At 51.0% G+C, this 24,640-nt stretch overlaps 1 protein-coding gene across 2 annotated transcripts in view; it reads right to left on the bottom strand.

Moving 5' to 3' along the window:
* Nucleotides 1-23,676, bottom strand: part of LOC119466376 (leukotriene A-4 hydrolase-like) — a 126,000-nt gene extending 102,324 nt beyond the window's left edge. The window contains exons 1-7 of one of the 2 annotated variants that reach the window (XM_049657259.1): nt 23,390-23,676; nt 23,107-23,261; nt 1,462-1,567; nt 1,330-1,398; nt 1,138-1,239; nt 987-1,039; nt 849-921 (exon numbers count right to left, since the gene is read on the bottom strand). In XM_049657259.1, coding sequence (XP_049513216.1) covers nt 849-921; nt 987-1,039; nt 1,138-1,239; nt 1,330-1,398; nt 1,462-1,567; nt 23,107-23,261; nt 23,390-23,557 — 726 coding nt within the window. In that variant the 5' untranslated portion in view covers nt 23,558-23,676. The remainder of the gene's footprint in view (nt 1-848; nt 922-986; nt 1,040-1,137; nt 1,240-1,329; nt 1,399-1,461; nt 1,568-23,106; nt 23,262-23,389) is intronic. The other variant, XM_037726885.2, reaches the window with a different exon arrangement.
* Nucleotides 23,677-24,640: the final 964 nt, after the last annotated feature.

Consider the following 24,640-nt stretch of genomic DNA (forward strand, 5'->3'; position numbering starts at 1 on the left):
TGCAACACTAATGTCTGGGGGTGGGTTATATGGGAATTTTATCATAAAGTGTGGCTTCACGGCAGTGCGCAGTGCACTGCGGTGAAGCCATAGCGTTAGGCTAGGTTCTCCGCCATTTAGTTTTGTTATCTTCTAGGGTACCCCACCCTCACATGTTGAAGCTCCCCTCTCCTCTTCAAGGTTGCCCATTCTTTACGGATCACCATTCTGCATTTAGTAAGCAAATAGGGTACACGGTGCCAGCAAACTAGAACTCGGATCACGATGAACTGCGCTTAATGGGCGTCCTAGCGCAGCAGAAGCTGATCATAAATCTTTCACCCAACGGAGCAAATCACGATTTGAGCTTGCGGATTGTGGGGGGGAAAGAGCCACTGCCCACAGATACAGTGTGGACGTGTTCTGCATCCACGAACGGAGACCTTTTGCAAGGATCTCAACGTTGTTGTATGCAGTGTGTACGCGCGGATGTTTTTTCTTTCCGGGCTGTTGTCATTGGAGGTGCGGGTTGTATGCGGTGGTGGATTATACGTAGAAAAATCGGGTACTGCAACTGAAGAAGTTATTGCACAGATCAGCTTTGGTGTATGTAAAGCAAGACAAATGGCCCTTCAACAAAGTGAAAATTCAAGCAGTATGTATAGATTAAAACCCCACTCTTGTGTACAACTTGTATGAATATGTGATGTAACGCGTGGGTCACATCTTTAGCATCATTTTCATTACTAATTTTCATTTCAACCGTCAACTTCATTGACTCGGCTATATGAAAAGCTTGCACACCTGGTTTTACTTTGGTGAGACGAAAAAATTACTGAAAGGTGTTCAAGGATATAATGTATTCTCACATCTGCGAAGTCAATAACGGCCAAGTTTAGCTGCTCCTTCTCAGCCAAGACAGCACACCTTGGGCCTATTTTCCTGCGAAGGCAATGAAAGACATTTCGGTAATTGTTTTTTTTTTTAAGCACACATCTTTCATTTACCTTCTTTCAATGGCACCAACAACGATGGCTATAAGATAGGATGGCACTGGAACCTGCGTGCAAGCAAGGTAAACACTTGATGGGTACATTCAAGGGTTGGAAATCATCTGTAATGAATCAGACTCAATTCGGTGCAAGATTGTAAACATGCCTTCTGCGTGAACTTAGTCATCCTTGTTGCACCATCACCACACTCATCACAGCCCTGACAAATTGCACTCATCAGGACTGTTAGTTCTTTTGGTGCTCGAACCTTTAAAAAAAAAAAAAATGTTACACAATATAACCAAAATATAATGTAAGCATTTCTCGAAATCCTTCTGAACTACTTCATCCAACTCACCAAAGCACTGTATGGCATCTTTACACTCGGTGTATCCTGGCAAGGCAACATTGATCTAGCATGAATTGGCTGCAATAAAAAATATAATATGAGGGTCATTGCGGAGAGGCCGCTTCTGCTGTGTTAACATGCCTCACAGTGACTGTAGAGGTACGGATACAGTTTCCCTGCAGTCTGTTGAGCTGTCAGCCACTGCAGAGCACTTGAAGTTGGTGAGGTTTCATACTCCACACAAATTCTGCATATTTGACCCAAATTGTCAAGAGTCAAAGAACACCGATGACATGGTAGAGCACTCAAAAGAAAGCTTGCAAAACAAAACAAAGCACCATTACCTATTAAAAGACGGTAGCTACCCTGCTCCCCTGATAAAGTCTGTTAATGAAAAACTTCTAATGACTTGGGTAAACAAAAAACAGGAACAGCAGAAAAAGGAATAGAACATAACCGCAATTCCTTACATACACAAAATTATCATGGCCTTAAAATTGGGAAATGGCATGGTGAACATTTTTTTAGCTCCTTTACATATTGCCACCTGTAGGTAGTGGGTCGAGGGCAAGAGTGGGTCGAGCCCAAGAAAACAAAGAAGACCGCGCGCCCCTTTTCCCTGCCGAGCCAGCCCCGACGGTCGCGTCTTCCAAGAGCCAGCTACTCTACGGCTATTAAAACTTTAGGACTACTTCTCGAGGCTCGTGACAAACTGGTGGAGGTGCGGGGTAAGCGTCCTCACGGATCCAGTGCCTGTCGACACTTCCGTGCATCGGGCCAGCCGCAGGATCAGGGGACTGTCCCCAGAAGTCGTCGACGCTACAGTTCCCACCACATCAATGGCTATGACCAGCGCTCCCCTTCAAACCGCCCCAGCCGTAACCATGGGAAAAGATGCTTCTGCATCGCTCGAACTTGTATGAGCGGCAAGCGAACAGCATGTCTGCTGCTGACATTTTCACGGCCATAGGAAGCAACGGCGACTCACTGCGAGAACTCATCCGCTCTGTAGTGCGTGAAGAGTTGCAAAAGGCCGCTGTAACACCGCAACCTATGGTAAGCTCCATAGCGAGCATTATCAAGTACGAACTGCACCAGGCGCGCCGTGATACCTTGCCTCCTGCTAACGTTGCGGCAGAACCTCCTGAATACTCCCGTGCGACCTACGCGGAAGCCCTGAAGCGCCCTGCTTCCTCTCCGCCGCTATTCGTTCGTGCTCCTCCTACGGTGTCAGTTAAGTCGGTGCAGCCGATACCGTACTACGACGCTGGGTACACGCCGCCGCCCGTTGTTCATGCCGCTCCATTTGCCCATCGTACGGAGCAAGCGGTTCACTACGTCGACGATAGACGCCCGCCCCCTCGGAGAAGTCGGATGTTTGGCGCACACCCGATCATCGGCCTCTGTGCTTCCACTGCGGTGAAGCTGACCCCTTGTACCGCCAGTGCCCATACCGGCGCCTTGGGATTCGCGGCTTTTCCGCATACTCGCCGCCGCCCCGATATGGCCAACGACCCCGGGACATTCAGGAATACCTGTCCCAGCAGCGCTTGCCACCGCCTGCCAGGCGGCAGTCGCGTTCGCCGTCTCCGAGACGATTTTCACCTCCGCCCCAGCGGTATTCTCCCGAGCGGTCAACCAGTCCCCGCCGGGAAAACTAACTGAGGCGATCTTTGGGGGCAAGGTCGCTGACGGTCGAAACGCTGAAGACCTCCGACGGACGCAGTTACGGAAAGATACCGATCCGACATCACCTGCAACTGAACGGGACGACCGGCTTTCGCTCGATATACCAGGTACTGTTGACGGTTATGCCGATAGTGCTTTAGTGGACACTGGCGCAGACTACACGATACTAAGTGGGAAAATAGCAACGCAACTGAAGAAAGTGATCACGCCCTGGAATAACTCGCAGATTCGGACGGCTGGCGGCCACGTCGTTGCTCCACTGGGCGCCTGCACGACTAGAGTTGAGATTCAAGGATCTACATTCGTAGCGAGCTGCCTTGTCTTACGCGAATGCTCCCGCGACGTTATTCTTGGGGTTGACTTCCTGCAGGAGTACGGCGCGATTATCGATCTGCAAGAGCGTCGTATCACTTTCTCTGCCGAACGAGCAATCGAAATGCAAGACGGCCAACGGCGCGACGACGTACTTCGTGTTTCGGCAGACAGTGTAACGCTTCCTCCACGAGCCAGTGTCCTCGTCGACGTCACATGCTGTGGCTTACGCGATGGCGAAACAGTGGCCGAAAGTAACTTGGAACACCTACTGAAGCAAGGTGTTTGTGTGGCTCGAAGTGTGATACAGATTTGTGCTGGTCATTCGCAATTGCTTGTTACCAACTTTAGCTACGAGCACCGACACCTGTTCTGCGGGACTTCGTTAGCGTTTTCAGACGCAGTAGCAAACGTTAACAACTGTTTCACGTCAGAAGTAGTGGAGACAGCAGACACATCTATGGGCCATCTCGACATCAATTCTGAACTGTCCACCGATAGCCAGACAGCATTGCGCAAGCTCTTGCTTGAATTCAGGACCTGCTTCGCACGTTGTTCCAAGGTACGCCAGACTTCCGTCACTAAACACAGGATCATCACGTACGAAGACGCACGCCCGATACACCAGCAGCCTTACCGCGTGTCGGCAAAAGAACGCGAAGCCATACGTACACAAGTCCGGGAGATGCTTGACGATGGTGTCATCGAACCTTCCAACAGCCCGTGGTCATCTCCGGTCGTTCTTGTTAAAAAGAAAGACGGAACGCTACGCTTCTGTGTAAGCTCAACAACGTGACTAAAAAGGACGTGTACCCGCTGCCGCGTATCGACGACTCGTTATATCGACTACGGCGTGCCCAGTACTTTTCTTCTCTCGATTTAAAAAGCGGGTACTGGCAAATCGAGGTAGACGAACGCGACCGCGAGAGAACAGCCTTTGTGACTCCAGATGGGCTCTATGAATTTCGAGTGCTTCCTTTTGGCTTGTGTTCAGCCCCGGCTACTTTCCAGCGAATGATGGACACTGTCCTTACATGGACTGAAGTGGCAGGCCTGTCTTGTGTACCTGGATGATGTGGTCATCTTCTCTGAAACGTTCGAGCAGCATTTTCACCGCCTACGGAGTGTGCTAGAAGCCATACGATCGGCAGACCCCACACTTAAGCCCGAAAAGTGCCACTTTGGTTATGAAGAGCTCAAGTTCCTCGGGCATGTAGTAAGCGCCAAAGGGGTCCGACCCGATCCAGACAAGCTTGCCGCTGTGGCCTCGTTTCCAGCTCCTGCCGATAAGAAGGCCGTCCGGCGCTTCCTGGGTTTGTGCGCCTACTATCGCTGGTTTATTAAAGGCTTCTCGAAGATAGCGGAACCCCTGACTCGCCTTACAAGGGACGATACCCCATTTGTGTGGCATAATGAGCAACAGGCGGCTTTTGCTGAATTATGACAGCGCCTGCAGTCAGCACCCGTTCTTGCACATTTTGATGATGACGCTGATACTGAGGTGCATACCGACGCCAGTAGCATTGGTCTTGGCGCAGTGCTCGTCCAGCTCCAAGATGGAGTGGAAAGAGTTATAGCATATGCCAGCCGCTCCCTGTCCCGTGCCGAGGCGAATTATTCGACTACGGAGAAAGAGTGCCTCGCGGTCATATGGGCGATCATCAAGTTTCGACCCTATCTCTATGGGCGTCCCTTCAAAGTAGTGACAGACCACCATGCCCTGTGTTGGTTGGCAAGCATGCGCGACCCTTCAGGACGACTGGCACGGTGGAGCTTGCGGCTACAGGAATTTGACATCACCATCGTTTATAAGTCTGGCCGTAAGCATCAAGATGCTGACACGCTGTCCCGCGCACCCATTGATCCTGCCAGTCAGGAAACAGAAGATGATGACGGTTTCCTGGGCGCCATTAGTTCGTCGGACTTGAGCAGACGGCAGCGTGACGACGCTGAGATTCGACCGATCATCGATCATTTAGAGGGCCGCGACACAACCATACCACGCCATCTGTCCCGCTCGCTGACATCCTTCTGTCTGCGAGACAACGTGCTGTATAAGAAGAATGCTCGTTCGACCAGCCGTGCTTACCTCCTGGTGGTTCCAAGGGACATGCGCGACGACGTCCTCTTCGCTTGCCATGACGAACCGCCATCTGGTCATTTAGGCTTTTCACGAACACTCGCTAGAGTAAGCGAAATGTACTATTGGCCCGGACTTGCGGCAAGCGTCAAACAGTACGTTACAGGCTGTCGTGAATGCCCGCGCCGCAAGACACCATCAGTTAAACCGGCTGGCTTACTCCAGCCAATTGAAGCACCTCACACGCCTTTCGACCAAGTCGGCATGGACATTCTCGGACCGTTTCCTCTGTCTGCCGACGGCAACAAATGGGTGATCGTCGCGACAGATTATTTAACACGCTATGCTGAAACGCAGGCGATCCCACAAGCCACGGCCTCAGAGGTAGCGCAATTCTTCATGCGCCATATCGTCTTGCGTCACGGTGCTCCCTCCACTGTAATAACAGACAGAGGGACAGCATTCACAGCGCAGCTTATGGACGAAGTTTTTGAATTGAGCAACACCAGGCATCGCAAGACGACCGCGTACCATCCGCAGACCAACGGACTTACCGAGCGACTGAATAAGACGATCACAGACATGCTCGCAATGTACATCGACGTGCAACACAAAACATGGGATCGGATCTTGCCTTACGTGACCTTCGCGTATAACACCGCCGTGCAAGAGACGACGCGCTTCACGCCCTTTCGCCTTCTCTACGGTCGCGAAGTCCAGACGCTGACCTATTGACAACTGACGCCGAGGAATTTGCAGAGCGTGCTGAGGAAGCTCGGCAGCTTGCACGGCTGCATATCGGCCAGCAGCAGCAGGCAGACGCACGACGCTACAACATCCGCCACAGGGACGTGTCCTACAACCCCGGGGACCAAGTTTGGGTGTGGACCCCCGTTCGCCGTCGTGGCCTCAGTGAAAAGCTGCTCAGCCGGTATTTCGGTCCGTATAGAGTGCTCCGCCATGTCAGTGACGTAAACTACGAAGTTGTTCCGGACACAACATCGCAGACACGCAGTAGGACACAAAGACAACCGAGCTCAGACATAGTTCATGTTGTGCGCATGAAGCCGTACATTGCGCGTCTGTAACTTTTGTTTTGTTTTCGTTTTTGTTTTTCTCTCATTCTCTTTGTTTATACTTTTCATTTATCTTCGGGAGCTTGTTTCTTCGTTCATTGACTGTGTCGGCGTGATGTTTACTTTTTTGTGTACTTTCGCTTTGCCTGCCTGCTTCTCTATCTTCTACGCCTATTTTTTTTTTTTTTTTTGCATCGAGGCGATGCTTTTGTTCGGAAGGGGGGATATTGCTACCTGTAGGTAGTGGGTCGAGGGCAAGAGTGGGTCAAGCCCAAGAGAACAAAGAAGACAGCGCGCCCCTTTTCCCTGCCCGAGCCAGCCCCGACGGTCGCGTCTTCCAAGAGCCAGCTGCTCTACGGCTATTAAACCTTTAGGACTACTTCTCAAGGCTCGTGACAATATGAAAGGCACATGCAAGAAAGTGAATGTCAGCGGTTTCACAGTTGTCTTTTCCGCTCCCAATAAATTACCCAAGTTATGCAGACTGACCTGTCCTGTAAATAAGGAAAAATAAGACTGTAACGTCAAGCATAGGGACCCGTTCATTAAAAAATGCACAAGAAACTAGTACAGTCGAACCTCGTTGATACGATTCTGTGTAATACATTTTTTCGGGATGATACATTTTTTTTCCCCCGATAGTACAATCTGGTTGGATAATACGTTGGATGATACGATTTTCGAATGATACTCTTTATTCTTAAGTTCCTATGAAGATCGTATCAACGAAATTCTACTGTATATAATATCCCTCAGTCATATGGGCAGACATACGTGGGGCACACTGGAAGGTGTCTAAACGTGCGTGCGCCTTCAAGAGCACCATAAAAAACTCAGAAGGGCAGGGATGGCTTCTTGGCACAACAGTGTTCTGAATGCGGGTGTAAGCCTCTCTTCTATGCACTACAGTTATTGCAATGCACACGCATGACCACACCAGACTCATAATAGAAGCAGCGGCAATTAAACAGAACAATGCGGTAAGCAAGCCTTCAATAGCTCTATCGACTAAGGAGCTATCATATTTGGGATGCGCAAGAAAAGATGAGCCCGCTCCTTGAAAATGACTGGTGTCGGGCACTGTTGTCTTGATTTGTTCTGTCATAGATATAAGCCAACGCTGGTGTAAAATCGAATATGTGCACCCCATATATATACACAGGGTGTTTAAGCGAACACTTTCAAAATTTATTTAGGGTTGCCTGTGGCAGATAGCCCAATTCTAGTTAATGAGCTGGTCTACTCGATGAGGTGGACATTACTTGCACAAAAAATTGAAATGCATAATCGACTAATTAACAAAAATTCAGTAATTAAGTTTTTAACTACTTACCTGATGGCCCATATTGCAATTTACAAAATGTAGCTGTGGAGTTCGCCAGGTGGATCCACTTAGAATTCATTCGCAGGATGACACTAGATTCGAGATATGAATTCCCGAACTTTGCGGAGAAATGCATTGGCGTTCTAGTTAATTTTGTGCTTCAATGCATAAAGCGACATTTTGTTAAGAATCTAACTGGAACACCAATGCATTTCTCCGCAAAGTTCGGGCATTAATATTGACGCAAAATAAGTTGGCACGTGGTGACACTGGCCCCTTGAGGCGAGAACGACGAAGTTCGTGGTCGCGCGCGCCCTCTCCGAGGTCCAGCCATTATTAAAGGCTGTCGTGTTTTTTGCCTATCTGTTGCTGGTCAACTATTCTAGCTGTACTAGCTGGGTGACATTTCTGGTGGAAGTGCTGGGTACGGTCGATGTTGAGAGTAAGCCCGGTGAGTAGTTCGGCCGAGCTTACCGCTGTGCACGTACGTACCAGCCGACGTCTCCAGGGACTCCAGCCACAGCACGGTCTGCTACCCGATCGAAGTAGAATGACGAACCAACCACCTCCTGCCGCTACTACAGCATCGCACGTGGTCGTCAATCAGATCCGGACGCCGAATCCGTTCCACGGGAGTGCTTCAGAGGACGCCGACGACTGGCTTGACCATTTTGACCGGGTCGCCAACCTCAACGACTGGACCCACGAGCGTAAGCTTCGCTATGTGTACTTCGCTCTTGAAGATTCCGCTAAAATATGGTTTGAGAACCACGGAGAACACAAGGCGACACTGACGTCATGGGAAGAATTTTGTCGGCAGTTCCTCAATGCCTTCGCCAGGGCGGACAGGAAGGAGAGGGCGGAGTTAGCAATCGAGTCGAGAATTCAAGGCCCGAATGAGCGAGTCACGGCATACATAGAAGACATGAATCGGCTCTTCAGACGTGCGGACCCCTCTATGACTGAAGCAAAGAAGGTTCGCCACCTAATGCGTGTCGTCAAAGAGGAAAACTTTGCTGGCCTCATTCGAAATCCGCCGACGACACTTGCAGAGTTCCACGACGAAGCCACTACCATGCAAAAGGCCCTTCAACAGCGGGCCAGGCAATACAACCGCGACGCCATGATTTCAAGGGAGCTCTCTGCCGTTATCCTCGGCAACGACGTTGACGCCTTGCGAGAACTCATCAGGGCTGTCATCAAGGAGGAACTGCAGAAGATGCAGACGACTGCTGCCTCTGTGGGACAACTTTCCATTGCTGAAATGGTGCGCGCCGAGGTTCGACAGGCCATCCATGTTCCTGAACAGTACGAGGCACCACAGCAGGGACCGCGTCCTGAAATGAGTTACGCTGAAACAGTACGCCGTCCACCACCCTCAAGTGCGCATAGCATGGTACAGCCCGCTCAGCAATTGGACGTAAGCTTCAGGCCTCGCAGCCCACTGCACATCGCCGAAGCAACGACTAGGAAGAGCGACGTCTGGCGCACCGCAGACTACAGGCCCCTTTGTTACCATTGTGGCGAAGCCGGGCACATCTACAGAATGTGTCCTTATCGTCATGTGGGGCTCCGAGAATTCTCGCCGAATGCACCTCGTCCACAACCTGGTGAGCGGCCGCCGGAAATAGAGAGTTTCGTCGCGAATCGTCGCAATGGTGATCAACGATGGCACAAGCCCCGTTCGTCGTCTCCTGCTCATTACAGGTCACCATCACCAAGCCAAGCCTTCTCTCGCGGCGCTCTCAGACGCCACTCGCCTAGCCCGGCGGCTTGGGAAAACTGAGTTCAGCGACCTCCGGATGTGAGGCCGCTGACATCGACTGTGCGCAAGGTCCTCCACTACGACGACGACGAAAACAGAACGACGCAGACGTACAGACGCAGTCAAACACCGTACGAGAGGTAATAACGTCAAACATTCCCGTCACCGTAGACGAAGAAGAAATAACAGCGTTAATCGACACTGCAGCGGACACCTCAGTTATGAGCATGGACCTTGCCTGCAAGCTGAAGAAAGTTTCTACCGAGTGGACTGGGTCGCAGATTCGCACTGCAGGAGGTCATCTGCTAACCCCGGTAGGAAGATGCACATGCACAGCGCGAGTGAGGATTCGTGGGTTTACGTACCTCGGTGATTTCGTTATCCTCCCAAGCTGTTCGAGGGACCTAATTCTGGGAATGGACTTTCTGCAGGCTAATGGAGCCGTGATTAACTTACAAAAGTCGCTGGTAACGTTTTCAACGGCGCAGGCCTTATCAGGGAGCAGCACTGATGACACGTATGTCAACGCCTTGAGGATTGTCGACGAGAACATCACGGTGCCGCCAAGGAGCAGCATATTGACCTTCGTAACCTGCGACGCATTCGACGACTATGAGGGTATTGCTGAGGCAAATATCCCGCTGTTGCTCGAAAGACACATCTGTATCGCCCGGAGCCTTGTTCGAATACAAAATAAGTGTTCGCAAGTTTTGTTGGCAAACTTCAGCCATGAGTATTAGCACGTCCCTCAAGGTACAGCTGTGGCCTTTCTGAACGACATTGCTGACTTCTCCCACGTCGGCACGTTACAAGCGACTTCACCGGATTCAACAACTCACGCCAGCCTGAGTACCCGCGTCCTCATTAATGCTGACTTAGCAGATGTACAGAAGGATCAGCTACTGGGCCTAGTGACAGAATTCTCTGGCTGTTTTTCCACAGAATCTAAAGTCCAGCGCACCTCTATTACGCAACACCGGATAGTTACAGAGGAGTCGGCGCGGCCTGTTCGTCAGCACCCGTACCGCGTGTCACCTATGGAGCGGGAGGCAATTAAGCGTCAAGTTCAAGAAATGCTCAATGATGACGTCATCCAGCCGTCGACAAGTCCGTGGGCGTCGCCTGTCGTACTAGTAAAAAAGAACGACAACACGCTCCGCTTCTGCGTTGACTACAGACAGCTTAACCGAGTCACCAAACACGACATTTACCCCCTGCCACGGATCGATGACGCTTTGGACCATCTGCGTCATGCTGAGTTCTTTACTTCATTAGACCTAAAGTCAGGGTACTGGCAAATCGAAGTGGACAAGTGTAACCATGAAAAAACCACCTTCGTGACTCCCGACGGGCTATACGAATTTAAAGTCCTGCCTTTCGGTCTCTGTTCCGCTCCTACTACGTTTCAACGAATAATGGACACTGTACTCATCGGACTAAAGTGGCAGACGTGTCTAGTGTACCTAGACGTCGTTGTGTTTTCCAGCACGTTCGATGAACATCTCACCCGACTACGAAGTGTCCTTACCGCAATACGCAAGGCAAACCTCACCATCAAGCCTGAAAAATGTTACTTTGGCTTCCGGGAACTCAAGTTTTTAGGCCACGTGGTCAGCTCCCAAGGAGTACGACCAGACACAGAAAAGCTCGCTGCCGTTGCCGAGTTTCCTCACCCTAAAGACAAGAAGGCTGTTCAGCGATTCCTGGGTCTCTGCGCTTACTACCGTCGTTTCGTTGAAGGCTTCTCGAGGATTGCTGAACCTCTCATGAGACTGACGCGACAAGATGCGCCCTTTGCATGGACAGAAGACCAAGAGCAGGCCTTCACCGAATTGCGCAAACGCCTTCAATCCGCTCCAGTGCTGGCGCATTTTGATGACACCGCAGCAACTGAAATTCACACAGACGCAAGCAACGCAGGACTCGTGGCTATTCTGGTTCAATGGCAAGACGGCGCAGAACGTGTAATTGCATACACGAGCCGTAGTCTTACAAAAGCAGAAGCTAATTATTCCGCCACCGAAAAAGAATGTTTAGCAGTCGTGCGGGCCATCAGCAAGTTCCGACCTTACTTATTCGGCCGGCCATTTCGAGCGATCAGTGACCACCACTTGCTCTGCTGGCTCGCCAATCTACGAGACCCATCAGGTCGCCTCGCTCGTTGGAGCCTCCGCCTCCAGGAATACGACATGACTGTTGTCTACAGATCGGGCCGTAAGCATAGCGACGTTGACTGCTTGTCACGTTCTCCTATTACCTTGACATCCTCCGACTTGGAGCTAGAGCTAGATTTGCCGTTTCTTGCTGTCGTCGACGTGGTGCGCGTGGCTGACTACCAACGTACAGACTCTGAACTGCTTCCAGTCATCCGATAGGTCGAGGGAGCTGACGTTGTTGTCCCACGCCCACATTCACGAGGATTGACATCGTACTGCCTGCGGAACGATGTCCTGTACAAGAAAAATTTCGAGAACAGCCAAGAAACGTTTCTTCTCGTCGTTCTGATGGCGCTGCGTGAGGAAATTTTACAGGCCTGTCACGACGATCCCTGTGCCGGCCACTTAGGCTTTGCGAGGTCATTAGCGCGCATACGGCAGAAATACTATTGGCCACACCTATTTTTGTCGGTTCAGCGCTATGTGCGAAAGTGCCGTGACTGTCAGAGGCGTAAAGTCCCACCTGTCAAGCCTGCCGGCCTCCTTCAGCCTTTGGATCCGCCTCCGGCGCCGTTCCACGAAGTGGGAATGGACCTTCTTGGTCCATTCCCCATGCCTTCCTTGCAAAACAAGTGGATAATCGTGGCAACCGATTATTTAACTCGCTATGCGGAGACAAAAGCTCTGCCGCGGGGAACTGCTGCTGAAGTCGCCAGCTTCTTCGTCCACACCATCGTGCTTCGTCAAGGTGCACCCGCTGTGCTCATTACTGATCGCGGCGCAGCGTTTACAGCGGAGTTGTTGCAACAAGTCGTCACGCTGACGCATACCGACCACCGAAGGACCACAGCCTATCATCACCAGACTAACGGCTTAACAGAGCGCCTGAACAGAACATTGGCTGACATGCTATCCATGTACATTGATGTGGAACACAAGACATGGGATGAAATTTTGCCATACGTGACGTTTGCTTACAATACCGCTGTGCAGGAGACCACAGAGTTTACACCATTCGAGCTCGTTTACGGACGTTGCGTTACAAACGCCTTAGATGCCATGCTCCCGATAGACCACGGAACCACAAGGAATGACACCACTGAAGAGTTCGTCGAGAAAGCAGAGGAAGCTCGCCAGCTTGCTCGGAATCGCATCCGCACCCAGCAGAATACAGACGCCTGCCGTTACAACTGGACCTGACGGAACGTCCAGTACTCATCAGGCGACCGCGTGTGGGTGTGGACACCTATCCGACACGGTGGGCTCTCAGAGAAATTGTTGCGCCGCTATTTCGGCCCCTACGAAGTTGTACGCCGCCTCAGTGATGTGAACTATGAGGTGGTGCCTCAAAGCTCTGATCCTAGTTCGAACCGACGCCGTCCCCGTGCTGAAGTCGTCCACGTAGTACGGATGAAGCCATACTATGCACGCGAGGGATAAGCAACCCTCACAAACAGCTTCAGCATTGTGTACATTCCTGCATGTTTTTCTTTTCATGTTGGCACTCTTGCCTACATTGCTCGCCCGCTGCCCTAAAGGCGACCGGGCCGGTTGCTTTTGAGAGGGGAGCAATGACGCGAAATAAGTTGGCACATGGTGACACTGGCCCCTTGAGACGAGAACGACGAAGTTTGTGGTTGCGCGCGCGCTCTCCGAGGTCCAGCCATTATTAAAGGCTGTCGTGTTTTTTGCCTATCTGTTGCTGGTCAACTATTCTAGCTGTACTAGCTGGGTGACAATATCTAGAAACTGGTGTCATCCTGAGAATTCGTTCCAAGTGGATCCGCCTTGCGAACTCCACGGCTACAATTGGTAAATTGCGATATGGGCCATCAGGTAATTAGTTCAAAACTTAATTAGTGAATTTCTGGTAATTATTTGACTACGCATTTCAATTTCTTGTGCAAGTAATGTCCGCCTCTTCGAGTAGACCAGCTCATGAACTAGACTTGTGCTATCTGCCACAGGCAACCTTTAAGAATTTTTGAAAGTGTTCGCTGAAACACCCTGTGTATATATATATATATATATATATATATATATATTGTAATGAAGCAGAGGCGCCCCTAGGTATGTGCCGACTGAGGAGGAAGACTGAAGGACCGTGCCGTGATCGCGAGAGAACCCCGTGCTACAAACAGTCCTTGCAGTGCCTACCAGTACCTAGCGTTCTTACAACGTTATCGACAACAATAAACCTCGTCGCATTTGGTGGAGGTTGCTGAGATCCTTCGCCTCGTCCTGGAGCTCCGCACTCGAACCCTGCCAACACCAACACGATCGCCCTGCACTATGCCTGATCCAGCCACTTCGTTGCCTGCACCACCGGCTGCCACTGTCGTCTGCGCCGGCGTCCCTCTTCATCGCGATCCACCCATTTTCAGTGGGACCGCCGAACACGACGTAGAAGCCTGGCTCTCATCGTACGAACGTGTAAGTGCCCATAACAAATGGGACGACCAGGCTAAGCTGTCCTACGTGTCCTTCTACCTCGCCGACGTAGCCAAACTGTGGTTCTTCAACCACGAATCAGACTTTTCAAGCTGGTCAGCATTTAAGACCCTTTTTGCAGAAGTGTTTGATCGCCCCGCTGTGCGTAAGCTACGCGCTGAACAGCGTCTGCGCCAGCGCGCACAGCAGCCTGGAGAGACATTCACCAGCTACATCGAGGATGTTCTCGATTTGTGCAAGCGGGTAAATCCCACCATGTCAGAGGATGACAAGATTAAGCATATCCTCAAGGGCATCGAGGACGGCGCATTCCAGATGCTGCTGGCAAAAAGCCCAACGAGCGTATCAGTCCTTACTAACCTATGTCAGAGCTTTGACGAGCTGCGCCGCCAACGTTCCATCGCTCGCCAAAACATTCAGCTCACTGATTCCGTCTCGAGCATTGCGGTTTCTGCCGACCTTCTGCCCAACTCGACCCTATCGCAACACATAAAAGATTTTATTCGTGAAGAGGTGGCCAGGCAGCTATCGCTGCTGCCTCACAGCGACTCACCTTCGGCAGCTTTGACTCCGACGCTACAGCAAGCCATCCGGAATCAGATATCGGAAGCGCTTCCTGCAGCTCCTCCAACCTCCCCACCCAATCCTATGAGTGTGCCGCAGCCATATGCCAACTTTCCCACCCACCCTACGTCGTTGCCGCTCAGTTACGCAGCCGTGGTTGCACGGCCTCCTCCGCCGCCAGCTTCCTTTTCATCGCCCATGACTCCGGCTTCATTTCCAGTTGCCCGACTGTCACCGCAGTTTTTTCGTCCAACCTCGACGTGGCGCACTGAAGACAACCGGCCTATCTGCTTCGCCTGCGGCATTGCTGGCCATGTGGCGCGCGCGCTTCTGCCGCCGCCGCGCCCCAACAACGCCTACCACCTTTGAAACGCCCACCTACGCACCACAATACGCCGCCGCATCTCCATTTTCACCGAGACGTCTTGAAACTGATCGCCGATCAGAAACTCGTCGTTCCCCTTCCCCTCGTCGGCGTTCGATTTCGCCGCTGCGTCGTCGAGCTTCCACTGAAGCGGGAAACTGACTGGTGCAGTTCCTGAGGCAAGAACTGCTAATACGTCGACGTTCTCAAGACCTCCATCTTCGCCGCACAATGTTATTACCGTTTTTGTCGAGGGAGTACCCGCAGTTGCGCTAGTCGATACCGGAGCCGCCGTTTCCGTCATTCACGAGAACCTTCGTCGCAAACTCCGAAAAGTTACTACAGCTCCCTCTGGCCTTGTGCTCGCCACTGCCAGCGCGCAGCGAATTCACCCATCAGCTGTATGCACGGCCCGTGTTGTCATCAACGACGTTCTGTACATAATCGAGTGTTTCGTGCTACCATCGTGCTCTCACGACCTCATCCTTGGTTGGGATTTTCTGTCACGTCATCATGCTGTCATTGACTGTTCGCGGGCAGAAGTTTCGCTTTTACCACTATGTGAATCACTGCTGACCGGCTCTCCTCGCGTTGCCGATAAACTTATTGTTGATGCCGACACAACCATACCCCCTGAGTCGTCGCTGGCTGTTGTCCTGTCGTCTGCTGCCGACTCTGACGCCACTGTAGTGTTCACGCCGTCCGATGTGTTTGCTCAGCGCAAGGGCATCGTTCTTCCGTTTGTCGTGCCCACTATAACATCTGGGTCAACTGTTATGCTGGTCACCAACTACTACCAGTACCCGATCAGCCTACTGCGTGGAGAGACCCTAGGATACGTGCAGGCGGTCGACTACGTTGACGATCTCGATGTTCCTACCAACTCCCACCGTTGTTACGTTGACGCCATCGCTTCTGTCTCAGACTCATCGTCTTCAGTGTGTTTTGACAACGCCATCGACCCTGCTCTTTCCCCGTCTCATCGCCGCCAACTTCTTGCTCTCCTTCACAAGTTTCTTTCTTCTTTCGACTGCCATCAGACGTCATTGGGCCGTGCCACCGGTGTTTCTCACACCATCGACACCGGTTCCCACTCCCCCTTGCGACAGCGCCCGTATCGTGTATCGGCCGAAGAGCGACGAGTCATCACAGAGCAAGTGGACGACATGCTCAAACGGGAAGTCATCCGTCAGTGGCGCACCGACGGGGGGGGATTCGGGGGTTGTAACCCCCCCCTGAGGCCGACTTAAAACCCCCTTTTGTTTAACCCCTTTTCTTTCCTTACGCATTTGAGTACTGTAAATAAGATGTAAGACGCGCAATCACCTGCACACTCGCAAAAAGCGCATTTTTTTGACAATTTCCTGTGAAGAAATCGAAATTAGTGCTGTTTAGATGGTATTGGCAAACTGTCAACCCCCCCCTGGCAGAAATGCTGGGTGCGCTACTGTCATCCGTCCTTCTCAAAGTCCTTGGTCTTCACCTGTCGTGTTGGTAAGAAAAAAAGATGGCTCCATTCGTTTTTGTGTCGACTACAGACGCCTAAACAAGATAACAAGAAAAGACGTTTATCCACTGCCTCGAATCGATGACGCTCTCGACTGCTTGCAAGGCGCAGAATATTTCACTTCCTTAGATCTGCGCTCCGGGTACTGGCAAGTTCCAATGGCCGAACCTGACCGTCCGAAAGCAGCATTCGTTACACCCGATGGCCTCTACGAGTTTAACGTCATGCCCTTCGGGTTGTGCAACGCACCTGCTACTTTTGAGCGTATGATCGATACCATCCTTCGCGGCCACAAATGGAAGACATGTCTATGTTACCTCGACGACATCGTCGTCTTCTCAACCGATTTTCCGACACACCTCGCTCGCCTGCATGACATTCTCACCTGTCTCGCCTCTGCCGGCCTACAGCTCAACCTCAAAAAGTGCCGTTTTGCTGCAAGCAAGTTAACCATCTTGGGTCACGTACTCTCAAAGGACGGCGTCCTCCCGGACCCAGACAAGCTCCGCGCTGTTGCAGACTTCCCTACGCCCACGTCTATCAAAACCCTCAGAAGTTTTATTGGCTTATGTTCGTATTTTCGTCGCTTCGTATGCAACTTCGCATCCATCATGGCGCCCTTGACAAGTTTACTTTCCGACAGTAACGGCATAGCAGCGTGGTCACCTGAATGTGATGCGGCATTTCAGCAGTTGCGCCACTTGTTGACTTCACCACCTATTCTTCGCCACTACGACCCTGCTGCTCCTACGGAAGTTCACACTGACCCCAGCGGAGTTGGCCTTGGTGCGGTCTTAGCGCAACGGAAAGCTAGCTATGATGAATACGTCGTCGCTTAGGCTAGCCGTACTCTGAAGAAAGCAGAATTAAATTACTCAGTGACAGAAAAGGAGTGCCTGGCGATCGTCTGGGCACTAAGCAAGGTTCGTCCATACCTTTATGGCCGTTCTTTCGCCGTAGTTACAGACCACCATGCCCTTTGTTGGCTTTCTTCCTTGAAAGACCCGTCGGGACACTTAGGACGTTGGGCGCTTCGCTTGCAAGAGTACGACATCCGCGTCATGTACCGCTCCGGTCGCAAGCACTCCGACGCTGATGCGCTCTCCCGCTCCCCACTGACACCTGACTTGGCGTCTTTGTCAGACTCCGCGTCCACCCTGTCACCATTGGCCATCACCGACATGCACACAGAGCAGCGCAAGGACCCAACACTTGCAATGTTACTTGACTACCTTGCCGCTCCGTCTGATGTCCCTTCGACACGAGCACTGCGTCGCCAAGCAACCCACTTTTCCGTGCGAGACAACATTCTATATCGCCGCAACTATATGCCGGACGGTCGGAAATGGCTCCTTGCTATACCTCGTCATATGCGCTCTGACATCTGCGCATCTTTTCACGCTGATCCCCTAAGCGCTCATGCCGGCGTCCTCAAAACTTACACAAGGTTGCGTCAGCGCTATTATTGGCGAGGCATGTACAACTTTGTGCAAAAGTACATTCAGGCTTGTACTACTTGCCAACAGGGCAAGACACCTACACACCATTTCACAGGACCGTTGCAGCCGCTACCATGCCCGGCTCGTCCGTTCGACCGCGTCGGCATCGACCTCTACGGCCCGCTTCCATGCAGCGGGTGTGGAAATCGGTGGATTATTGTCGGCGTAGATCATCTTACTCGCTACGCTGAGACTGCAGCTCTGCCGGCAGCGACCGCCCGTGAAGTTGGGTTTTTCATCCTTCGCAATTTTGTTCTTCGCCACGGTGCTCCCCGAGAACTACTGAGTGATAGGGGCCGTGTCTTCTTGTCGGAGGGTGTCGAAGCCCTCCTCACGGAGTGCAGGATCATTCACCGAAAATCGACCGCATACCATCCCCAAACCAACGGCCTGACCGAACGGTTCAATCGCACACTTGGCGACATGTTGCGGATGTATATTTCATCCGACCACTCCAACTGGGACACCATACTCCCCTTTGTCACGTTCGCATACAACACCGCGACGCAAGCGACTACCGGCTTTTCCCCGTTTTCCTTGTGTATGGCCGAGAGCCTTCCTGCCCTTTGGACACCATACTGCCGTACCAACCTGACGCCGCAGAGTACACTCCGCTTTCCGAAGTCGCCAAGTATGCTGAAGATTGCCGTCAGCTGGCACTTTCTCTCACTAGCGAGACTCAAGAACGTCAAAAGACACGACATGACGATACTCATCAACCACCACCCAGCTTTGCTCCCGGTTCACTTGTTTGGCTTTGGATACCAGCCCATATTCCTGGCCTCTCTTCCAAACTCCTGGTGCGTTATCACGGTCCGTACCGTATCATCAATGCCACTTCACCGGTCAACTACATCGTTGAGCCGCTCACAGTGTCACCAGACCTGCGTCGTCGCGGGCGAGAGACAGTACATGTCAACCGCCTGAAACCGTATTACGACCCACTCATCTTTGCGCCCTGAGTCACCAGGGTGGCTATGCTTCGCTCCCGGGGCATTGTAATGAAGCAGAGGCGCCCCTGGGTATGTGCCGACTGAGGAGGAAGACGAAGGACTGTGCCGTGATCGCGAGAGAACCCCGGGCTACAAACAGTCCTTGCAGTGCCTACCAGTACCTAGCGTTCTTACAACGTTATCGACGACAATAAACCTCGTCGCATTATATATCGTCGCATTGTCATTTTCCCTTGTGTAGTGGGCTGGTTCATGGCGTGTGTCATGACGATACATCGGGCGTCGAGAAGGCGTGTGCTGAGCGCGTCGGTCATAGCGCGGAGTCGGAGAGCGTGTTGTCATCCGAGACTGTGGGGCCGCGCTGTACTCTACGGCCGCTGCGCTAACCATTGGTTGCCAAGGGGCCGAATGTGGCGCAGTCATAGCCTCACGCGACGTGTACATGTCATGGTGGTTAGCTGTTGGACGCGACATCTCTTCGCGGCAGGAAAGTTCCTCGCGGACAATCTGTCGGATGGTCGAAGGAAGGTCGAGGCAAGGGCTCGTGTCCACACTGGCAACCATCGTAACGTTTGCCAACCGACCAAACTTTGGCGTAATCCGACGCATCTTCAGCGTTTCAAAGGTTCTGCAATGCCGAATGACGTCGGACACGGAACTTAGGCTTTCTTTACCGATGAGAAAATTGTACACGTCCTCAGCCACTCCCTTCAGCAAATGTCCTACTTTATCTTCTTCGGACATGCGGGCACTGACCACCTTGCACAGCTTTAAAACTTCTTCAATGTACGTGGTGCATGTCTCACCTGGTAGTTGTGCCCGTTGCGACAGTGTCTGCTCAGCACGCTTCTTTTTGGCGACTGAGTCCCCAAAACACGCCTTGAGCTCTTCAACAAAAAGTTCCCACGTCGTAAGCATGTCCTCGTGGTTCTCGCACCACACGAGTGCGGTGTCGGTCAGGGAGAACACCACATTGGTGAGCTGAGCGGTTGAATCCCACCCGTTGGACTTGCTCACCCGTTTGTAATGGACGAGCCACTCGTCGGCATCTTCTCCCGCTTTTCCTCCGAATGTGGGTGGAACTCGGTAGTATTGCAGTGGACTGCTAGGCGCTGCCCTCGGAGCGGCTCCTTCTTCAGGCATGTCGAAGACGGTCACGGCAGATGGCGAGAGGCCGGCAAGTCGACGGCTTCGACGAAGCTGCAGCAGTGATGGTTCTGTTGTTGTGAGCGCGTACCCAGCACCTCCACCACTCTGTTACGCGCGAAGGAGACCGTTTATCACCCTTACGGATGAAGGGGGCCGTTTATTGTAGGTCGCGAAGGTGAGCGCAAGAGCGGTCAGCTGGTTGATCAACTCAACGTCGTCCTCTTCTCTTTCAACCCGGGACCGCAAGCACGTTCACCGGTCATCGTTCTTCTCACTCACGCGTGCGTGCAACATTATATATATCGTTTTTTTTTTATGTTCTTTTCTGGAATAAAAATTGAGTTGGAAGTCAGCGCTTGTCTATTTCTGTCTCTCGCCATCTTTTGTCCAAGTTCGCGCTGTTAAACGACATGGATCAACACCAACTAGCCCGGTCACATACCTTCCCACAGAAAAATCTGCTAATATTTGCACAATAAAGCACATCGATAGGATTGTAGGAATCACAGTTAACATTGTGTATAGGATCCCCTTCATGCGCAGGAAATCATACGCAAGGCAGAGGGAATGCTGCATCAACATCAGGTGACAGGAATGCTCCAATCACCAAGAAATTTGGTGGCACACTATGTGTGGTTCAGCTGCATTCCTATCTTTGAAAAACAGCTAAAGACTTTGGCTTACTACTGTTCAGAGTAGGGGTATGCGCATAATCGTAACTTTCGAATAACAAATCAAATAGTCACTATTCGCAAATGCGTATATTTCTCTAATGCTTTTCAAATATTTTAAAATGTAAACTGCACCCAATTAAATACAAAACTACAAAACTGGAGCAAAAGTGCGGCAAATTTTCACAGCCGCAGGCAAAGTATAGACATAAAACATGAGAACTTGCGTAGTGGAGCTGGCTACGTCGCTTAGGTAGCTATACTTTACTGGCTATACAGCGATCACTCGTGCTCTCTGATGAGTCCTGTGCATGCAAAGAAACCACTTGGGTTTAATCTCTGCGACAAACAGGCGGGCACAATAGTAGAGCAGCAGCTGCCAAGTTTGTTTTATGCGGACGACATTGTGTTGAAAAGAGTGAACAGACAGTGTCAATAAAGGGCCATAAAATACCTCAGGTAAAGGAATATAAATACCTTGGTGTATGGATAGGCAAAGGCAATATATATGGAAACACAGGAAAAAAAATATTAGCAAAGGGGAAGAGAACTGCAGCCATAATGAAACACAGAGCACTATGGGGATACAATTGGTATGAGGTGCTCCGAGTTATGTGGAAACGTTTGTAACAAACGGTTCCTGTGTGACAGGAATGCTCCAATCGCCCAGGAAATTTGGCGGCACACTGTGTGCGGTGCAGCTGCGCTCCTACCTTTGAAAAAAGAGCTAAAGACTTTGGCTTGCTGCTGTTGAGACTAGGGGTGTGCGAATATTCGTAACTTTCAAATAACAAATCGAATAGTCACTTTTCGCAAAGCAAATATTTCTCGAATACTTTTTGAATATTTCAACAAAAAAACAACACCCGATTAAACACAAGATTGGGGCAAAAGTGCATCAAATGTTCACCACTGCGGGCATATTATAGGCATACTATGCCCGCGTAGTGAAGCAGGCTACGTAGCTTAGGTTGCCATACTTTACACGCTATACAGCTGTCATCCGTGCTTTCTGAAGAGTCCTGAGCATGCAAAGAAACTACTAGGGCCATATTCTGAAACATTCCCCTAGGCGAAATTACTTTTTTTGCTTTCAAGCGTTCGCTGATTGGCTGTTTTAGCAAAATTGGACGAGCTGATTGGGTGGTTGAGCCCGACGTCATATAATTTTGCTCAACCAGCCAATCAACGCGCACCCTGAAAACGAAAAAAGAAATTTTGCCTAGGGGAACATTTCAGAATACGGCCCCTAGTTTGCTCTTAGTGCTCCATTGGTGCTTTTAATAAAAACTGCTCCATAACATACTATCTAATGACAGAAACTTGCTAAGTTAAAGAACACAGGATGCGAACAGCTTTTTATCAATAATGATAATGGCTGTTTATTATTCAAAAACTATTTGAAAGCGATATTCAATTTGCTTCTGGCACTATTCAATTCGGTGTCAAAAATCACTATTCGCACACCCCTAGTTCAGACAAAGCAAGGGAAATCTTGGAAGCTTACTTATGCTGAAAAATGACTTGGAGAGATGATGCAAGACCACGTTTGCCAAGCGCTTACATTCAATGACAACAGCTATAGATACATCCTTGCCACAGCGAAACCAAAATGTATTGATTTTACTTTTTATCACTTGGCATACACATTTTCTTTCCCAGTATGACCAGTTATTGTCTTATACCTTTGATGAATACTTTGGAATAAAACACTTGACAGCAGCGGTCATTTATTTAGCCCTACTTAACACACTCAGAAACTCCTCATATTATTCGCAGATTCTCAGTTTTTCACGTTCACGGATCAGTGGCCGATGCCCTTATGTAATACCTTTAAGGAAATAAAGTGAAAGTGAAAAAGAAAAGACGACATTCGGCACAGGCAATCTTAAAGTTCAACGTATATGTCAATTAGTAGGTGCAAATTTGCAGTTATCAAGAAGATAAGGTCAAAGGGAAACAAGCGCTGGCAGTTGCGTCTTGACACGCTTCTTGCGCTGTCCTCCTTCCGTGAAAATGAAACAACGTCGCGCGTTTTCTTGAACAAATTTAGGCTTGACATCTCTCACTGCCGTTCAAGTGTCAACTGATGTACACAGTCACAGTGCAGTCGGCGGCAATTTCCTTAGTTTCCTTCGTTTTAAAGTCCAATAACCAATTGCCATTACTACTGGTGCTTGACATACTATAGCTTCTAACAGCAACGCTCGTTGCTTGGCTACTCACTTGGCACAGTTGCCGCGAGCAAAGTCTTCTGGCCCCAATTGAACTTCTAGTTTGGAGCCCAAGATGGGGTCAGCTTCAGCCAGGGTGAAATCGAGCTCCTTTCTCTTTTCACGTTGTTGAACACGTTTCACTATTAGGTCTTGTGTGTCCAAAACCTGCATGCAGGCAGCGTGTTTATCCCCGGACGACAAAGTGCTAATAGCGGACAATGCCAGATATTTACACACACTTGCAAATATTTGTGGCAACGCAGCTGCAAATCTAGGTATATTAATGCACTCACCAGAACGCTGCATTCATCTGATCGTTTCTCGCACGTTATGTCAACGAAACCGGCAATTACTTTACGCTGAAAATCGATCTCAATCTCAAGGTGAATGTGAGTGACTAGGCACTGGTCTGGCTTCGCATACGAGTGTGGGTCATTAGTTATCTTTCCAAAGCGGCCCATCTCGAGTTTCGGATCTTGCGATGCCCCACGATGCGCCCGCGATCATCGACCTTCCTGCTGCAACGACAACACAGCGCCTCCTCCTACTCGCCAGAACTACAGTACCAGAACCATGGAGGAAGGAAAGGAACCACAAAATTATGAAATAAGAGTAGGGTTGCCAGATGGCCCCAACAAAAAATAGCCAAATGATGCCAAAATGTAGCCCAAAGATAGCCAGACTCAAATTTTTTGTGACCCAAAAGTAGCCAATAACATAGCCAAAAGTTTGATGATGTTAGGGACTTGCACATCATAATTGAGGGTGGCTAGAATTGGGAGGTGTGAAAAGCGGCCGCGGAAACCGGTCCCCAAAAGCGCGCCGGTGCCGCAAGGGGCGCTGTAGGCGGGGGCGCGGGTAGCTGGCGAGTTACAAGAAGAACGGGAAAAGCGGGCCGTGCTGGAAGAGCGGGTGGAGGCGCTAATGGTACAGGCGGCGCGTAATCCCGGGTCAGCTCAGGCGGGCGGCGGGGACAGCGCGGAGACTCAGGCAGAGGCATGCCATGAGAGCAGGGAGGGACCCCTAGGGGCCGTTGAACAGCAGGCGAGAGCCGGCGGCAACACGGCGGTTCCACAACTCTACAGCGAGGTAGTGCGGCAGGCTTCGGGTGGGAAGGGACGAACGGCAGGGAGCACATCGTCACGTGTCAGTGGCGCAGGGCGGGTGGAGAACCAGCTAGCGCGAGCTGGAGGACGACAATCGCAGGCGGGAGGCAAACGTGTAGAGCGAAGGGTCCTAGTGGTGGGGGACTCCAACGTAGCTAGGGTTAAGGAGGGCGTCCTTACAACAGTGAAGGCAGACGGGCGGGTGAGGGTGGAGGCCCAGTCAGGGAAGTGCATGGTTGACGCAATGGCAAAAGCTCAGAAGGTGGTATCGGACAACCTCGAGCATGAACATCTGGTCGTTATCCATGCTGGTCTCAACGATGTGCTGAAGGGAAGGAGCCAGAACCTAAACGGACAGTTAGAGGTTGGGTTGCGTAAACTCAGAGAAACCTCTGCGAAAGTGCATGTGACCATATGCACAATCCCACATGTCCGGGG

The sequence above is a fragment of the Dermacentor silvarum genome, chromosome 10 (assembly GCF_013339745.2).
Source record: "Dermacentor silvarum isolate Dsil-2018 chromosome 10, BIME_Dsil_1.4, whole genome shotgun sequence".
Classification (NCBI taxonomy): Eukaryota; Metazoa; Arthropoda; class Arachnida; order Ixodida; family Ixodidae; genus Dermacentor; species Dermacentor silvarum.